General features: G+C 38.8%; 2 protein-coding genes and 1 pseudogene across 11 annotated transcripts in view; 2 read left to right on the plus strand and 1 right to left on the minus strand.

Annotated features, from left to right (window-relative positions):
- The window catches only part of ARL6IP6 (ARF like GTPase 6 interacting protein 6), a 33,403-nt gene extending 17,931 nt beyond the window's left edge, over window positions 1–15,472 (minus strand). Inside the window, exons 1-3 of the mRNA XM_016205854.2 lie at window positions 15,058–15,472; window positions 13,586–13,639; window positions 5,501–5,633 (exon numbers count right to left, since the gene is read on the minus strand). Of these exons, the coding sequence (XP_016061340.1) occupies window positions 5,501–5,633; window positions 13,586–13,639; window positions 15,058–15,457 (587 nt within the window). The 5' untranslated portion in view covers window positions 15,458–15,472. The remainder of the gene's footprint in view (window positions 1–5,500; window positions 5,634–13,585; window positions 13,640–15,057) is intronic.
- LOC107531720 (large ribosomal subunit protein eL15 pseudogene) lies at window positions 10,200–10,769 on the plus strand (annotated as a pseudogene).
- Window positions 15,473–16,461: 989 nt separating the features above from the next.
- Window positions 16,462–19,323, plus strand: part of PRPF40A (pre-mRNA processing factor 40A) — a 56,029-nt gene continuing 53,167 nt past the window's right edge. For 3 of the 10 annotated variants that reach the window (XM_087819852.1, XM_087819853.1, XM_087819855.1), the window contains exons 1-2: window positions 16,465–16,757; window positions 17,943–18,074. In XM_087819852.1, the coding sequence (XP_087675978.1) occupies window positions 16,482–16,757; window positions 17,943–18,074 (408 nt within the window). In that variant the 5' untranslated portion in view covers window positions 16,465–16,481. Of the gene's footprint in view, window positions 16,884–17,942; window positions 18,075–19,323 lie in introns of all 10 variants that reach the window. The other 7 variants (XM_016205803.2, XM_016205829.2, XM_016205786.2 and 4 more) reach the window with 4 other exon arrangements.

Below are 19,323 nucleotides of genomic sequence, written 5' to 3' on the forward strand. Positions count from 1 at the left end.
TATGGTATTTGTTATAGCAGCCTGAACTAAGATAATATCTAATAAATATAGAAGAGGAAATATAAAAATTTTTTAATAAATACAAAAAAGGGTTGTATTTCTAATCTCAACTCTGCTAATGAATTATTGATCCAAATTGCTAATTCATTCAATGTGTCATCTACTATTTTCTAAATATCAATAAAGATTCTTTATTTTCTTCCCTTGAGGAGTTTATGTTTCTAAGGAAAAACAACAAATTGACAAACATAGTAAATAGTCTTCTCAATTTTTTTCCACTTCTAATTAGTTTAAAAAAAAGAGAAAATCCCATGTGTTTAAATCTACAAAGGAAAGTAAGATTGCTTTTAAAACAAACCAATTAGATAGGATTGTTTCACTCTCTTCATGTTTGATATTCATGAAACTAGAAATAGGGAATATTTTTAAATAATCCTAATCTTCATTTTATGATTTTCTAATTATCTTGCCTTTCTTTAGTTTCTAATTAGTTAAGCAGATCCCTATTTAATAAATTATCTTAGAATCTAGCTACCATTTATATTGTTTCCCTTAAAAAATAACTTGATATATATGATTGGTCTTTAACGTGAATTCAGAACATTAAAAATTCAAAAGAAATACATATATTGTGATTCCCAATTTCAGGGTTTTTTTAGCCATTATATATGGCTTCAATGTGTTTATTAAAATTTGTCAGCAGACTCAACATAAACATTTCATGCCCGCAAAACAAAACAAAACAAAATTATGTCAAAGGTGTCACTGTCATCATTTTGGGGATTAAAAACTAGGAGAATAAGTGATGATGGCTTTCTTCCAGAGATGTGAGGTTGTATGGCTCATTGTTCCCTCAAGTTAGGCTCTTTATGTGGTTAAGTAGTATGCCACTTAATCAATAGGTCTCAGCTGTAATGTTTAAACATTTTCTCTCAATTTCTTTTTACCAATAAGGGTAGAAGGTCAAACTCTGGTCATTTACCTAGGTACTGGTTTGTGCTGAGTACACTGTGTAGGACACAGAATTCAAAAAGGAGCAGTTAATCTGAGTGTAGCAGAAAAATACATGAAAATGGAACATTGTGTAGAGGGTGAGCACTTGAACAGCAGCTGGGGACCTGGATTCTAGTTGGTTCTGTCACTAACAAGCCATGTTATCCTGAGCAAATCCCTTTCCTTGTCTGTAAAAGAAGTGAGCTGCAGTCCTGAATTTCTCTGCATTGTTATCTCCTCCACAAAAACATAAGATCTACCAAAGCAGCTGTCTGCCTTGTCTGCCTAGGACTGAGTCTGAAAATGGTCCTGGTACCTTGCTGATACTGAAAAATCTATGGTCATTAAAAAGGCTTTTTTTCGTGTATAGAGTCTTAGCTATTTTTCAAAGATCTTTCACACAAAAGGTGCTCAACTCTCGTTGGTCTCAAATATCACTTTTGGTTCTCAGGGGAGGGGCACCTAACTTGTTAATATAGAAATGCAGGCATGGAGAAGCCTTCTGGAGTGGGAAAAAGAGTTGTCTATACATTGGAAAACCCGGTCCACCACTAACTACTGTGTAGTTTTGGGCAAGCCATTCCATTTCTCCTTATCTGCAAATTCAGAGGGCTGAACTGGACCCTTAGAACCCTTCTGGCAGCACAGCTCTGACTCTGGTCATGTTCTACCTGTTACATATTAACAAATGGGTATTAAGGACAGATGAATCCCTGGGGAAGGATGTGGGACTGCAGAGGCATTGGTTCATTAGAAACATCAAGACAGGGAGACTATCTTTTTATGTGCACCACCTAAAATCCTTTATGAGCATCAACTAGACTGGCTCTTCCTTTGCTGTTACCGGTTCACTAAAGGTCACTGACCTCAGCCACATCTGTTGTTACACTCACTGTCCTGGGATGCACACATCGTGAGAGAAAGCCCACCAGCTTGCAAGTCCATGAAATGTTTGTGTTATTTAAAATGCCCAATTGTGGGGGTCCTGAGGATTCTGCTATGACTTTTATCACAAATGCTGGGTCACTCTGTTATATTAGCATGACCCCAATTTCTTCAGACCAAAGTATTTCAGTCCCATTAGTAAGAGGGGTCAATTTGTTCAGCATTGCTAAGGAAGGGAATCTCTCAGTTATAGGAATGAAGAGACAGACACATAGGTAGGGTGGCCAGCAAGACTGTAGTTATGCTTGAAAAGGCAGTCTTCTGAAGAAGGGTCCAGATGGATGGAAAGGACCAGGAAGCAGAGAAGGAAGGATAAGCCAATATTTTATTGGCAGTGTGACTCTATGGGCTTCCCAGTGTATCATCAGGACTACATTAGGATGGTCTTCTGGGTTTTCATTACTCGTGCTTCCGGTAGACTTTATAATTCTGCATCTTGCTGAGGGCCTAGTTTAGCCCGTGGGATGTAATACTCTTGTGTGGGATCAACAGTTTGTATCAGAATATATTGTTGATGGCAGTGGTGATGGGCCCAATTTCAATTTTTAAAATATGCAAAGAATGGAAAGACATACATAAAAATGTTGACAGGTACTTTCTCTGATTATGGGTTTTTCCATTATTTTTCTTTTTGTTTTTGAATTTTCAACAAAAAACTTGTATTAGTTTTATATAATCAGGAAAAATACTTAAATACTAGCATCATTGTTTATTTTAGGTAATAAAGAATATATAACCTGTTACAAAAATATTTTTATAAAAGTGTGAGATTGCAAATTAATCAAATATATCTGATTTTTTAGAAAATAAAGCTTTAAGATTTCAACTTTCTCAAAAGATAGAGTTGTTTCCCTGTACAAGCACTCACTCTACTGGTGATCTAGAGAATATACTTACTCTGGCATTTCTGAAGTAATTGTATTATTTTCCACAAGCACTAGAGGGCAGGGTTTTCACCATGAAAGTCAATTTCGCCAATCATCACTACATTATATGCCTTTTTTTTGGTCTGTGGTTTCCATTAATATGTGATGAACTATCACTATGTTTATTATATGCCTTTTTTGGACTGTACTTCTATTAACATAACTTAAAATTATAGGTTGACTCTCATGAAAATAGCTTATTTATCATATATAAAATTACTTTACCCAGGAATACAATTATACACAACGCACATATTTCAAAAATGTACTTTTAGGGCTGTATTAAGAAATATGTAATCTAGGTTTCTGAACTGACACTATCTCATATTAAAATTGAATGACTAATAAACACATTGAAAATTGAGGTCGATCACTACTGGTTCTAGTTTATGAAAACTGCAAATATAATTTTAAAGAAATTAGTTAAATACCCTCAGAATTACAGATCTTAAGAGAACACTGAAATGCTTTTCTCTGACTCCAAATGGTGACAGAAGAGAAGCTGAGAGGGAAAATGACATTCCAGGAAGTGAGAGCAGCAAGAGTAAATCATGGTATCTAAAAAGTACGTAGCTTATTTGGAGTTGCCAAGGTAATTTTATAATGTGACTACGATATAGGGTGTGTTGGAGAAATAACTGAAGTTGGAAAAGTAGAGAAGGGTCAGTGGGGAAGAAATGTCGTGCTATACCTGGGATTTGGACTTTATTTTGAAAGCAATGGGAAAGCCACTGAGGACTTTAAACAAGGAAGAGCTGTGACTAAGATGTGTTTTTAGTAAGGTAACAATATACAGGATGAATTTGAAGAGTAGGGGAGACTAAGGAGTCAAGTATACTGGCCAAGGCCTTAAACAGGATAAAAACACTGGGGGTATAAAGTATTTCAAAAACATCTGAAAAGGCACGAATGACTGGACTTACTGAGAGGGTAAATGCAGTGAATAAAGGTCTCACCCCTTGGTCAGTGGGTGGATACTGCTATCTTAAAGACAGATTTGGAGTTGTGTGTGTGTTTTTAATCCTCACCCAAGGATATTTTTTCCATTGCTTTTCGGGGGGGGAGAGGGAGAGGGAGAGGGAGGGAGGGAGGAACATCCATGTGAGAGAGAGACATGGTTAGGTTGCCTGACCAGGGCAAGGGATCGAGCCTGCAACCCAGGTACATGCCCTTGACCAGAATCGAACCTGAGACCTTTAGTCCATGGGCTGACACTCTAACCACTAAGCAAAACTGGCTAGTGTAGGTTTGGAATTTTAATAACTCTAAAATGCAAGGTGTTTTCCGAAATCTAGGCTGCAACATTTGCTAAATAGCTAGAAATGCAGGGCTGAAATTCAGGGGAGAAGTGAGATATAAGTAAAAGAAAAAAATGAGACTTAAGTTTTTTTGTGACTGTAAAGTCTGTATTAGACTCCTACCCCTTGCTGAAGTAATTGGTGTCAATGGGCAGCAACAGAATATAATTTGAATTGAACACTGTATCACTTAGCAAAATAAACTGTCCAACTGAATGGTATCCACGTAAACCATGGAATGGTATTGCACTGTTAGGTATAACTTAGTCAATTTAGATTATTAATTAATCATTGTCCACTTCAAACACACACAAAATTTATTGGCAAGTACATAAATGACTTATGTTTCATATACAGATAAGGATTTATTAAGATGTTTTAAATGCACACACACACATTCATTTAAAGTGAGGCCAAAATTTTTATAGATATATTTATAAGACATAAAAATACGAGTTTACTTTGAGTAAAATACTTCATTTTACTAAAGGAGACTAGTAAACAATGATTATTAATAACTATCATTAGTATTAAACTTCATATTTAGAGTCCCGCAAATAGATTTTCTAATTTGATCTCTATAAGCTGTCCATTAGGTGGGCTAGAGCTGGCAGTAACAACAGTAATAACTGTAATACTCTGATAACATATATATCTTTAACAGAATTTATTTTCTATTCTCCCTCCTTCACTCTACCCCCACCCCAACACCACGGTTTGTAGGCTAAAGTAGACATCTTAGAATGCACTTATTTGGAAATTTATACTTAAAATCTCAGCTTTCCTGGCATAAACAAGATTAGAGAACACTGCCTACTGAATTTTCTGAAGCTTTGAAACAGAAAATAGAGATCACTATGAAATGGATCTAATCTGGTCTAGACATATATGTTGGGTACCATCAATGTTTACTAATTGTTACACAAAGTTTAAATATGAGAAAAAGTCCAATCCAATTATTAAGTTGTTGTAAGTCTGACCATTTACACCTGAATCTACTAAAACTTTCACATTGCTGATATCAATTTAGCCTTCATAAAGTGTTTTAAATTAAATGCCATCTCAAAAGAACAAATAGCCATCTAAGTTTCTTCCTAATTCATTTCTTGAATTTCATTTTTTTAAAAACCATTGCATTATCTATGTATGGAGTTTAAAATACTTGTCTCCATTTATCTAAAGGCTGAGCCAAGTTAAAAACCTTGTGTCGTTGTATTTTATAGATTAAGGAATGGGGCCTGAACATATTACCTCCCAAATAAGCAGCCTCTTGCTTTTAGTATTTTCATGAGAGTTGGAATGGGTTAAAAAGAAACAAGAAGAAACAAGTATACTTACTTGAATCTGGCAGGTGAAAGAGGAGTAGGAGGAAACATTCCTGGTTCAAAAGAATCAAAGTAAGTCACTGTCCAAGAAAAACTGCAGCAGGAGAACCCGGCAGTTAGGGATATTATAAGTAGAGTCCAGAATCCTTAATGGGAAGAGAGAGGGAAAAAACTTGAATTATTAACACCAAAACAATTTAAATTAAACCAATATCCTCACATTCGGATCATGTGTATTTTCTGAATTATATGTGACATAAGAGACTTGAGGTTGTATAAGTTAATCCATGTAGAAGTATAAAATACTAAAGCACAACTAGAAGTCAGATCATTGGCTATTTTAATTCAATTGTAATTTAATATTTGGAAAAGAGTATAAATTCAACTTCAGAACATAACTCATCTTCAGTTTTATAAAATTCAACTATAAAGAAATGGTTAAAATACTTCAGTTAATACTTTTTCATTTAACTTTGTGAATCACGCTTGCTGTCTTTTATTACTTTAGCACTAAGTGATTTCTTTCTTTCCATACCATGCACTTTTGACATATGAATCAACTTTAGAGTGTCTACGCTTTATAGCTTTCCTATGAACATATAAACTTAATCCAATTCTTTAACCTTCCTCAGTATATGAATAAAAGTTAACTCCCCATTTATAAATGGGTTGGGATCCTAAATTTTATTTTCACTCAGATTGGACCTGCATTTTCTCACATAAAATCAAAACCATGGAGATTTGATGGGGGAATGGAAAGAGGAAAGGGTTGAAGATTAGAAGAATTGGGGAAACAAACACAGGGAAAACAGAGGGAATAAATTAATTTGAAGGTTTATAGATACACATTCAAACTGCCTCCTTAAGAGAGGTTACTAAGCCACCACTACTAATGAGTGTGCTCCAGGCCTCAATAGTACAAGGAGGAAGGAAAGGTTGAGAAGACTGCAACAGAGAATGACTTATCAATTACCAAATTTCCTGGCTGTACAAAATTACACAACTAAAGATGTCTTTATTTTAGCAAGAAGCAGGCAAGAAACATACACGGACTGCTTGTAAACTATTTGAAGCCCAAGAGTAGTTTGGTAAAACTGCTAACAGACACACTCAGTGCAATAAAGCATTAAGAAAAACTGTGGCAAAGTATTTTTGAAAGATTAAACTAATTTTTTTCTCCTTATAGTTCTCTTTACCTTCCCCCTTTTAAAGAGATAATGGTTTGTGTTCACTGCCCCAGGAGGATGTGGAGAAAAAAAAGGAGAACTGGCCTCAGTGCCTCTTTGGTTTTTATGTTGTAATTAAGGGAACTAGGAGGATAGGTATAAGCAGGAGGGTAAAGAAAATGTCTTGAAGAGTAAGTTGACTGGGGTACAGATAAAATGTTTGTGTAGAACAGGGAGAGAGTAAGGGTTTTATCTATAGGTGATAAAGATTCCCCCATTTGAAGAAAGTGGGTTGTGTGTGGTGTTTGCACTTGTGTGTGTATATATGGAAGGGGCAGTGCTGCTGGGGCTTCCTGGCAGCCATCCAGAAAAGGCCACAACACCAGAGAGTGAGTATAGCTGCATACAGAACATTGGCAGATGGGCCCAGAGCTAAACTTGCAGATGCCCCTGTCCTGAGTGGGTCACAGAAACAGTAGACTGTCATGTGGCTGGAAGATGCTATATCTGAAAGGCCATCCTGACCAGAACGCAAGATGTTTCAGCAGTTAACTTGTTTGGGTGAATGTTTTGAGGACTAGATTGTACCTCCATCCCAGTATCCTGGTACAGTGTCAGCCTCTACAACTATAACCCAACCTAGGACTGGCTAAACAGAACCTCTACAGCAAAGGCTTGAGGTATATACAACCCTCCTGACAATCCAGTAATACAGGAAATTAAAAATAGAAATTATAAGATTACTTAGTGTAATCTTAGTGTAATCTAAGAAATTATAAGATTACAACTACAACTTAAGGGTGACTACATTGCCAATTAGCTGTTTTGATATTTAGTGAATACTCACCTCTAAAGAGAGGAGAAAATAATTGACACATTTACTCTAAGCTTAACATCTTATAATACATAAAGTCTGTAGCACAAAGATGGTAATTAGGAAAAATCAAGTATCTGTTTAGTACTGCTATGGAATGATGGAAAATTCAAGATATCTAAAAAAGTGAGAAAGACAAAACATCATTAAAACATAAAATGTGAGGCTCTCTAAAGCCCATTAAGCTATTTCACTCAGGTGCCCCAACAGAACACCTATCAAATTTAATACAAGCATATTCTTGAGTTTTCAGAAATGACTACTATCCCATGATCTAAGTGCTTGCCCCACTTTTGACATTTAAAAAATTTTATATTCATTTTGAATTAATCAACAACTATACCACTGATAAAAGTCAGGTCACAATGATAAGCCTAAAAGAGCACACTGTACCATCATGGTAGAGGAGTGCTTATGCTTCTGAAAATTATTCAATTTATTTATGAACGAGCAGAAAAACCAGAGGTTGTCAACTCCCCACAATTCAATTTTCAACAAGTCCCTATCGCCAGAGTCCTGAAGCTAAAAATTGGACTACTGTTTTGTAAACACAGTTTACCAAGAGTTGAAATAATTTTGAAAGGTATAAAAGTATCTAAAAATTAAGTTAAAGTCATCTTTCCCCAATTCACTAATTACACTCCTAAAACCAATCAGCTAAGAGTTTGTTGTGCATCTCTTCTAAAAATTATAGCCACCTAGGTAATGTAGGTAGATATATGAAGCTAGTTATGAACAAACAATATGTGATATATATGTACATATACCACATATTGTTTATTTTCCACAAATGGAATTCTCACCAGAAAAATTGGCCCACACTTTGATTTCCATAACAATGTTGGAGAGCTTTCACATCAGTACACATAGCCACAATTCTGCTGCATATTTTTATTATTCCAATCTCTACTAAAACAATGCAGCATGAATCAATCTTGTACTTAACTATAACTGTCCAAGGATATCTGTAACAAATCTCTAGAGGATGAACTGCTGAGTCAAAGAATATAGGCCTTTAGATGAACATATACATCCTTCTTCTCTACATTTCAACTTTTCATCAGTTGATGAAATCACAGAAATTCATATTTTCCACCAATTGAAATCTCTTGGACTCAATTATTTTACCTAAAGCAAAGATGGAGGTAGGTGGGAAATTCCTATTCTAATCCCTTTGTTGAAGTTTTACATTGACTTATCTAATGGAATATTTTGTTTTGGTATACTTCATTTTAAAAAAATAAGTGATTTTAGTTTCAAAGTGTAGTTAGTTTTTCTAATATGCTGGCAGCTTTCAGTATTTCTGTAAAAGCTTCCAGCAAGGAAAGATTACTATATGTTCTAAATATTTTCATTTTATTTAGCAATTTCTAGCTTAAAGAGATGAGGTTTCAGAATTCTTATAAAGTCATAGGTGAGGAGGCAGTAGTTTACAGGTACAATATGTAAGCAGAAATAACCAATGGTTCTCATAAACTAGCAGCATTGGCATCACCTAGAAGCTTATTAGAAATGTAAATTCTTGGGCTCTATCCTATACCTACTCAATCTGACACTCTAAACCAGATGAAGCACATTAAAATGAGTTGTAACAAATCCTTTCAGGTGATTCTAATGCCAGCTGAAATAAAGCAAGTCTGCAGAAATAAAGAAATAGTTGATGAACCCTTCAAGTGAGTTAGCTTTATCTTTGATTGGACTCAGTATATGTCATTTCTCCTTTGTAAATGTGCAGGAGTCTGGAAACATTTCAGTCATAAAACCAGAAACAAAACGGGCAGCTAAAATGAGAATAGCCCTTGACACTGCAAGATTCGAGGAAATCTGGTCTTACTCACACAGACTTAATGTTAACTACTAATTAGTAGATGGCAAGGGATGACAAGCACCAAAGATCAAGTTTGAAAGCATTTTAGACACTGAAGGAACTCCATAAAGTCTGATGAGAATTTCTGTATGGCACAATTTACAACACATATATAAAAGTACTAGCCCCACACTTAATTTGGTTAAGTCTCAGATTATTTTCTGCTAAAGACAATTCCTTCTATTTTCCTTATGTACTTATTTCAGGTTTGCCTCAAATAAAAGGTTATTTTATTACATCCTATATTAAGAGTAGGGGAAAACATGCAAAATTGGAAATAGGACTAAATTTGTGAAATGTAATATAAAATTTGGAAAAATGTGACAGATGCAAAAGACAATGTGCATAAAGGAAACAACACACTGTTGTGCAATTTGGCCAATAAATAGCCTTAATGAGGGAGGACTGAAATGTGATTTTAACTAAATAAACTTAAGTTTTACTTTATTAATCTCCCTAAAAATCAGGCTTACAGTAGAGCATGGTTTGCAGGACAATCATAAAAAGAAAGCTCTAAGAACTCTGATGTATGACTCCAATGTCACCCAGAGAAGATCAGGGAAAAGGAGTTCCAAAATCAGCTGATAGTGTCAATAACACGTCCCTGGCTAGACTACCTCAATAAGAAAGAGGAGTATTATGAAAGCCTAATCCTGTTAGCCATTAGGACCAATTAACTCCCCAGAGGCACCAATACCATGGCTCATCGTGAACCTTTAAAAAAACACCCAAAAAAACAAACAAAACACCTGTAAGAGAGAAAGGCTCTTCCTTTCCATCTACCCACAGCCATCAGTTAAGGCAAATGGGAGCTTACAAGTACATCCAGGAGCTATGAAGGAAGAGGTAGTCTAATGTAATGCGTTGCCTTCTTAGGTGTTTTGCTGGCAGTACCGCTAGCTCCCCTTTTACCCCCAACTCCTGACCTGGCCTGATAAACAGCACAGGTTGGGATACAAGGCAAGCAAGGCTGTCTTATATTGGATTTGTGGTGATCCCAAAAGGCCAGTTCCTAAGAGTGCGACCTATGGCAAACCTGCCCATCAACTGGTGTTAACCAGCTAAAGTTTGCTTGAAGCCTTCAGTCTGTTGCCAAGGAGTATACTGGATACCACTGTGGGGCTGAGTGTCCTGAATTCTTACTGGGTTGGTTATTCTCATTGATCCATTCCATAAGGCTATCAGAAGGAATCCTGACACCCAGTGGATCATCAAACCAGTCCACAAGCACAGGCATATGTGAGGGCTGATCTGCAGGCCATAAGAACTGTGGCCTTGGAAAGGGCCACAAGTTCCACCACACTATTGGTGGTTCTTGACCTGCAGCTTAGAGAAGGCTCAATACTCTCCAGCTCCACTGTTACGGCTAATATAAGCAATGTTTGTAAAATTCTTACCTGTTAAACAATTTAGACAGTTAAAACACACACACACACACATACACACACACACATTATAAACAGTGATTCCCACAAAGATTTCTTTCAAAGAAACAAAGTTGACAAGAGAATGGCAGATGACAAGAGAACGGCAGTTTCTTATCTCCTTTGGAAGTCAGGACTTTTTTTATCCTCACCTCAGGACATTTTTTCCATTACTTTTCAGAGAGAGTGGAAGAGAGAGAGGGAGAGAGGGGAACAGAGAGAATATTGATGTGAGAGAGACATGCTGATAGGTTGCCTTGGAAATTAGGATTTTTAACAGGTATTTGGGTTTATACATTGTTTCTTGTTAGTCTGTTTGTCATCAGTCAACTCTCTATGACTTTACTCCTAATACAGTTAAAAAAAATAAAAAATGAGACCCTGCAGAAGTATTTTTCAAACTGTGGTGCATCACCAGCATTTGAAAAAAAAACATTATTGGGTCCTACCCTGGGCTAAAACAAAATCTAGAGGTGCTTTTCAAAAGAAAGTGTAGGTGATTCTTATACATACCATATTGAGAATCACTGATATAATCTGCTCTTACTGAGCTATGGGAATTTCAGACTAGGATTAAATTGCAATAAAATATTTGCATTGTGCAAAGTGAGAACTTTTTCATGGTAGTTACTGCACTCACATTATTTGTATCTAAAAGCCAACAATACTTTCAAAGAATTGAAGCAGTTTGCAATAAAATTTAAACATGAGTCATTAAAATACGGTGGTAACAACATGTATGGACAATAGTAATTATGACAAAAAGAGGGTAATACACAAAACAATCATCACATTTAGCTATCAGGTTCCTAGCAAATAAGGCAAAATAAATACAATGAAATACAGCAAAATCAGTATCATCTGATAAAAGGCTGCATTCTGTTGCTTTTTTGTACATAAAGACTTCAACAAGTTATTAAAGACTCTGGGTTGTTTCTTTACGTGAAAACTTACATATTAAAAAAAGGTAAGGATATAATTTCACAGGCATTTCCTCAGGGGAAATTAATCTTTCTTAGCATCTAAGTTAATCGACTTGGATGATTTGGATGCAAATCAAATTTTGACAGAGAACTGGCCTATCTTTTCAACTACCAGCTGTCTGGGGTGGACTTTTAAGCAGAGGCTAGCACTTAATTCAAAACATTACTCCATAAAGACATTAACTTGTATTTTTCTCCCAACAAGTAAAATTTCCAGCTTAGCACTGCTTCACTGAAACAGATTTTTAAGAATCCTAATTCTCTTGCTAGAGAAAAGAATTCTCTATTACACATCTTATATATATTTGCTATAAATATAATTATGCTAGCTTTAAAATTAATCCCCAGGAAATTAATTCAACTGACTGAATTAGTCCATTTGACCATTGGAGAATTGGTTCAAAATAAAGATCTTTATTTTGGCATAACTATTGTTTAGCGCATTTTTGGGGGGCCATAAAGATACAATAGTTTCTCCTCACTCCTGAGAATCTTCCTGAATCTTGAAAGTGAATTCATGTCATTAGCTAAGATTTAGATAATGATCTTGCCATTTGCTGTCAAGTATCTAATAAGCATACCTAGGAGCAATACCACACTAATTAACTAGAAGTGGAAAACCAAGCAGAGCAATGACAAAGCCCTATTATATTCCTTTTGATACTGAAGAAGCTATTTGTTTCATAAATGTGAAATCTTGCCAACTTTTAAATAGCAAGATAGAATTCATGTCTAGTTCACAACTGCATAAGAGCTGACATATTAATAAATGCTATGGAAGCCTTCATAATCTTGGCTGTTTTTTTATAGAGATGAAACAGTATAACAACATACACTGATAAAAAAAGTTAATAAATACAGGTTTTCTCATGCAAGAAGTTGAGAAGAGTATAGACAAGTTTTCATGGGGCAAGTAGCAAACTAATTTGTTTGAAAATTGAAGATAACGGTTTCCCCTTCTGCAAAATCAGGTAGACTATACTTTGTGTCATCTTGAGGGCACTGGCCTTGAAGAGGTAGATTAAATAGTTAGCTAAGATTTGGGGGAGGGGGTGACAGGCAGAACAGGATCTCAATCATTTTTTCCCCCAATTCAGAATCAAATAAATTATAGCAAATAGAATAAATATGCCGACAGGTAAAGTTCTGAACTCTTTAAAATCATCTGGGCAGAGAGAAATAAATACAAGATAAATACCCCTTGAATTTTTCACTAGAAAAGTGCACTATGGCATTCAACAGAGACATTCTATAGAAACTCAGGTCTGACACTTTCCTAGTTACTATTAAACTGTGCAAGTATGCCCAATGCTTTCTACATTTGTTTAAAAACAAGTTACTTATAAAGAAATTTGAACTTAAATTTCTCCTGAGGTCTGCTTAAGATGATATCTTTGCTAAGTCTGTAAGGGAGTTATTTTTAGTTGTTTGTAATTCTGGGAAGAGGTATAGGAAGACTCTTTCCAGCACGTAATTAGAAAACACTAAGTATTCTCTGGGTCTCTGTCACATACAGTTGTGTTCAAAATGTATTCCCAGTATGTATGATATATGTATATGTATTATTTTCTTTTTATATATGTATAGGGTATATTTGTGTGTACACTGTATACACATATAAAATCTAATAATATTTACCACACACATAGGCAAATAAAAAGATTAAGACTGAAACAATTGCACAAGGAAATATATTAAGTATTCTATCCAAAATGTTGTAGTTTAAACATGACCTGGAAAAACAGTGGTCTCAAAATCAAATCAAGTGACAATTAAGTACATACCTAATAGCCCAGTATCTACATCGTCTTCTTTCTTCAAATTCTCAGCATGTAACTCTGTAAATACAAAAAAGGGCTTGGGTAAGAAAGATAATTTGAACAGTAGCTCAAAGGCTGGGAAGACACTGTGGGGCTGTGGAAAGTGCTGTAGAGTCAGAAAGAACTGGGTTCAAGTTAATTCCATTTAGTAGCTATGTGGCCTTCCATAAGCAAAGAGGGCTATTGAGTCAACTGCCATATATATGAAATGGGAATGTTTATCCCTTGGGGTTGTTGTGAAGGCATTTCATGTAATGCAAATCAACAAAGCACACTAGTTTTTCAATTCAGTTCTTCTCCATTCTCTAAAATAAGTACAGCTCAGTCCTCTGCAATGACCTTACAAGTTTTGTGTCTTTATGATAAAAAGGCAATCAGTCAGAGCAAAAGAGAAATAAACTTCCTAAAACATAAACCTCTGAGTTGCAGTGAAAAAAAAAGGGCAGGGGCCATGGAGGGAGTGATATGGCACACATATTTAACATTGACAGTTTACAACCAACACCATTGTATAAATAGGTAAAACTTGCCAATTTGTTTCCTTTGAAAATCAAGCATGGTAAACTGTTAAGATGCCACTAGTCCCTTGGAAGCAATCAGGAAAAATAAAAACTGTAACTAAACAGATTTAATTCTATTTAGTGAACTAAAACTAATACTTGAGTGGGTGTTTTTCATACAACAAAGGTAGTTTTGCTTTCACTGTTCTTTTTCAGTAACTTTGCCAAAGCCACACACGAGTGAGAACTGAGATTTAAACTCAGGTCTGATTCTTTCCTCCACTGTAACCACCTAATACATCCGTACAATCTTTGAAAAACCTTTCAAGGCACATAACTTTCTATTCAACTCTGGCCAATATGTCAAGGTCAGACACAGGAAAATAAAACTATTATTAATCAGAGAAAGCAGACTAGGTCCCGGAATAGAACTTGATCGCTACACTCGGTTGCAAACCTCATACCGAGAGGGGCTAATTATTTTAGCTATAAAAGTAGAAATTTGGGCTGTGGGATGAGAATCCCCGTTTTCCAGGAATTCTGTGAGTGTACAGAGAAGTCGGTGGATAGCACATCTTTAATTTTTTGTAAATAGTCTTTGAACACGTACAGCTTACTCTTTTCACCTCCTTTTAATAGTTGTTCTGCGTTTTAATTTTGCCAATATTTCTCCTCAAGTGTTCACTGACTCTAAGCTATTGTTTAACTCGAGATCCCTTCTTAAAATGGGTCCCTTGATCACCGATCAGGGCCAACCACCTTCGAGAAAAGTGACGGAAAATGGGAGGAGAGCAAAGAAAGGTGCAGTCGAGGGCTCTGGGTGAGAGCGGCTACCAGCTTGCCGGCCTTTGATGGGGAGAAGGGTGATGCAGGCGAAAGACACGTCCAGGCTCAACTTTATCCCGAACAGATTTTTCAAGGCCCGACCTTCAGTACCTTTTACGATCAAGTAGGCGATGGCGAGAAGGAAAGCGAGGAGGACGGCGAACAGCAGCGAACAGAGAATTGAGAGGACCTGGACCGGCCACCGCCGAGCCTGGGCTTGGCCGCGCGCATCCGCCGAGAAGATGCCATTGCGTTTATCGGGCAGGACTGGGGACCCGTCCCTCTCCGGCGGGAGTAGCGAGCCCTTCCTAGGCTCCGACGACGCCCCAGCAGAAAACTCTGCCCGCAGGTTGCGGGCTATTTGGTCGCATCCCTCTTCCTCCTCGGCTTCACCTTCACCCCAACTGTCCCCTTGAGTAAACGCGGATACCCGCGGACGAGCGAAAGGGACAGGGGTGCCGCGGCGGCGGCGCAGCAAAGAAGAGCGCTTCGCGCTCTCCACGAACGACATGGCGGGAAAGACACAGAGAAGCGCGGAGGTCGAGCGTCTCCCTCCCGCCCCGCCCCGAGCTTGCAGCGGCCAATCAGCGACCGGTCCCCCGCACGACCTGCACCATTCGACCGCATCGCGCGGGGGTGAGCCAGGGTGCGTGGTGGAGCGGGGAGGGTGCCATGCAGCTCGAGGGGAGGTTGGACACCCCTGGACCAGAGCCCGACCCCCAGGCACTAGGAAGGGAGAGGAACAGGGGAGCCGGCGGAGAGAGGCGGGTCGAGGCCGAAGGTGGTAGCCAAGTCTCCTCTCCCTGCAGCGCTTCGTCCAGGCCAGGGACCTCCGCCACTGCCGCGTCACCTCCAGGCAGGCGCGGGCACAGGCTGCCCCAAAGCTGCATCTTTTTGATGCCCGGTCCTAGCGCCCGCCCGTGCACTTCTAGTTAATATTCCTGAACCTACCGCCTTTCTCCCTTCTTGCCCTCAGCTCCAGCACTCTTCCCCGGCTCCCCTCACTAACGGCACATCACCAGCCGGCGCGCTCGCCTCGCCTCGCGTTCCCGCCCCTCTCTTCCTTTCGCATTGTTCTCCCCGCCCCTACCACAACTTCCCTCCACGCCGCTCGACACGCCTCCTCCACCCCACCCCCTCCGCCCGGGCGCGCACTCCAGCTGGTGCGTACGGAGCTCCAGCCCTCTCGTGGACCCCTCCTTTGGCCTTCCCCGCCCCCTTCCCTCCGACTCGAGCACCGCGCGCGCGCAGCGGGCCTCGGCCATCGCCGACGCTAGAAGCCTCTTACCCCACCCCCACCTACCCCACCCTACCCCACCCTACCCCTGGCGGCCTCAGGTTTGTGGGGCGTACGTAACTCGGGCGGGGGGGGTGAAGGTGGCAGGTCCCCACTGCCCCACCCCCTACGGGGTGAGGCTGTCTAAGCTCGGAAAGCTGGGACACGGTTGTCTTCCCTTCCCGGGGGGAAGTTGGTGGAGTTTTTCCGGCAGAGGACTCGGCGCAGAAACTTCCTTCGTCCCCCTATCCCCCCCTCCATGCAGGCGACGCCGAGTGAGGCTGAGGCTGGGGGCGAATCGCCGCAGAGCTGCGTGTCGGCAGCGCACTCTGATTGGACAGCGGGAAAGCCTGTCAGCCTATTGGCCCCGCTGATCCCACCCCGTAGTGCGGGGCAGCCTTTAACCTTTGGCCCCAGCGGGCGCCAGCCACTCAGATCGCTTCTTGTTGGTATATGCAGCGGCAGTGGCCGCCGGCGGAGCAGTCTCAGCCAGACGATGAGGCCAGGGACGGGAGCCGAGCGTGGAGGCCTCATGGTGAGTGAAATGGAGAGCCATCCTCCTGCGCGGGGTCCTGGGGACGGGGAGCGGAGATTGTCCGGCTCAAGCCTCTGCTCCAGCTCTTGGGTCTCTGCTGACGGCTTCCTGAGAAGACGGCCCTCGGTAAGGGATCGGAGTGGCACAATGAAAAACAGACAGGAAGCTTTCTCCAAAAGGAGAAGAGCGGACGAAGGAAGAGCTCGAGATGGTGGGATTTGTTCCGGAGGGAAATGGAGGGCGGGGATGCACAAAGGGAAAGATGTGGGACCCAGGAAGTTTGCAGTGGGCCAGGCCTAGGCGCGCGGTGTAGGTGCTGGGCCCCGAGCGTGGTGAGCGTCTGGGAGAGGTAGGCCCGACTTAGGAGGGAGCGGAAGGCGGGGACGCTTCTGTAGGTTTTAAGGGTCTCCCAAGACGTGTTTCCACCGGTAGTAGTGGTGTCTGTAGGGTGCACAGCTGGGAGAATTGGCAGGCGATAGTCACCTGGCTTTTAAGACCTGCAACAATGGACCACAGGTAAAGGAAGTAGTTGTCTTATAAAAGCGCATTAAGATGGATCATTTAGTAGTCTGCATTTCGTGTGTGAATGACAGGCCTCAGTTTTGGAATTTAAAAAAAAATTAGGCAGAATTAATTTTACCCGTGTAAGGATTACATTTGTAAGTCATGTATATTTGTTAGGAATGAGGTATACTTGGATACCCATTCTATTGGTGTTTTATAAGACCAGCCCTCAGCAGAGTTAATTGGTAATTTCAGCGTTTTAAAGCTTAAAATCAGTTTTGAAATAAATTTAAGAATTATAAAATTAATAGATGTCTATCTTATATATGTGTGATACAGGACAAAGTTGTGGCTTTCATAAGTTTTTAGGTTGGCTTTCACATACACGTCTGGGTTTAGCAAGTCTATTAGCAACTGATTAAATCACTCTGCTTTAAAAGAAAAATAAAACTATGATCTAATGATTTTAATTTTTTACTTTTTTTCTGGAATTTGGTTAGTTGAAAGCTCATTATAAATATTGGTGTGGTGCATGTTGTTTAAGATAAGAAAGTATAAACCTTCTAATTAAATGATACATTAGCCTAATGTTATGTACTGCACTTAACTGATTTGTTGAAATAGATTTTTGAAAAGCATTTATTGTTATTTGCTAATTTTAAAATTGCTCTTGTTTTTCAGATGGGGCATCCTGGCATGCATTATGCCCCAATGGGAATGCACCCTATGGGTCAGAGAGCTAATATGCCTCCTGTACCACATGGAATGATGCCACAAATGATGCCCCCAATGGGAGGTCCGCCTATGGGTCAAGTAAGAATGTGTTTGTTTTATTTTGTTTTTATTTATTTTTGCCTGTTGTATTATTGTGTCAAGATTTCAAAAGCTGGGTCAATACTTGTAGCTATTTAAGGATTAGTTTATGCCAAAGTAATGTTTTCAAATATGTGAAATGTTGAATCATAACACTAACCATTTTGAATAGAATGAAACCTGTATAAAACAACTACTTTCACTGCAACAAAACAAGGTTTTTTTAAAAAAATTAAAAAGTAACACTGGAAATGTAGGCTTTTTAGTCTAATGACTTTTTCCCACAAGTATATCAATTGAAGTTAATGTTCTGTAGTAAATCAACATAACTTATGTTGTGGCGACTGTGTAAAGGCATAGAATCTGAAAGTTGCAATTGTTTAGGTCTTGGGCTTAGAATGACTTTTATTTCTGAAATAGCTTCCTCTGTGTGTGGGGGGGGGAGGGCATGGAGGTGGGTAGTTTCTACTCCAATTTGATTCTTAATAGGACAGTGCCAAATAGGTAATTCATTTTTCACTTATTTCTTTGTTGTTTTCTTTTACTGCTTATTGCTTCTGCACTCCTGCTTTTGAGCTGTCCCTTCCATCTCCAGCATAAATTTGTAAATGGACATTTTGTGGGAGTGATTTGGATCAAAAGATTTTAATGCTGACTCAGTGAATTCAATAGAACTGAGTTCCTGGAGAAGCTTTCAAGAAAAGTAACAGGTTTAGTTACTGTGAATAATTGTATGTGCCCCTTTTTAGGTTCTATAATATTTCTTAGTAGAGGTGCTCTTAACTAGATTATGAGCTTTAAAAATATATTTATCCTTTAAATGCTTTTCTTAAAATTAGTTTGGTGGCTGGTTTCTTTCCATTTGAGTATCTCAGTAAATCGTCAAAAATTTAGGCTAACAAAATAATTTGGAAAGCCAGTCAATTAGGTATTAACTGCTAATTAATAGTTTACTTTGATAAGCATTTTAAGCCTTGATGGTTTAAGTTATTGGTGAAGTTGTAGTGGAGAAAGGAGGTTGCTCTGTGTCTCTTTTTACTTACCCTTAAGAGTAGAAGGACTTAATGTCAAGTGTACTTTTCTTTTTTTATTTGGAATATAGCCCTTAATTTTGTATAAAAATCTTTATTCAAAGGCACCCAAAGATTCTGCCTGTAGGAGTTCTTTAAATAAAAGAAACACTTATTCTGTTATTTTAGAATAACACAAGTTCTAAAACTCCCTAGGTGATGGAGAAACAACTTTGATT

The sequence above is a fragment of the Miniopterus natalensis genome, chromosome 8 (assembly GCF_054644295.1).
Source record: "Miniopterus natalensis isolate mMinNat1 chromosome 8, mMinNat1.hap1, whole genome shotgun sequence".
NCBI lineage: Eukaryota > Metazoa > Chordata > Mammalia > Chiroptera > Miniopteridae > Miniopterus > Miniopterus natalensis.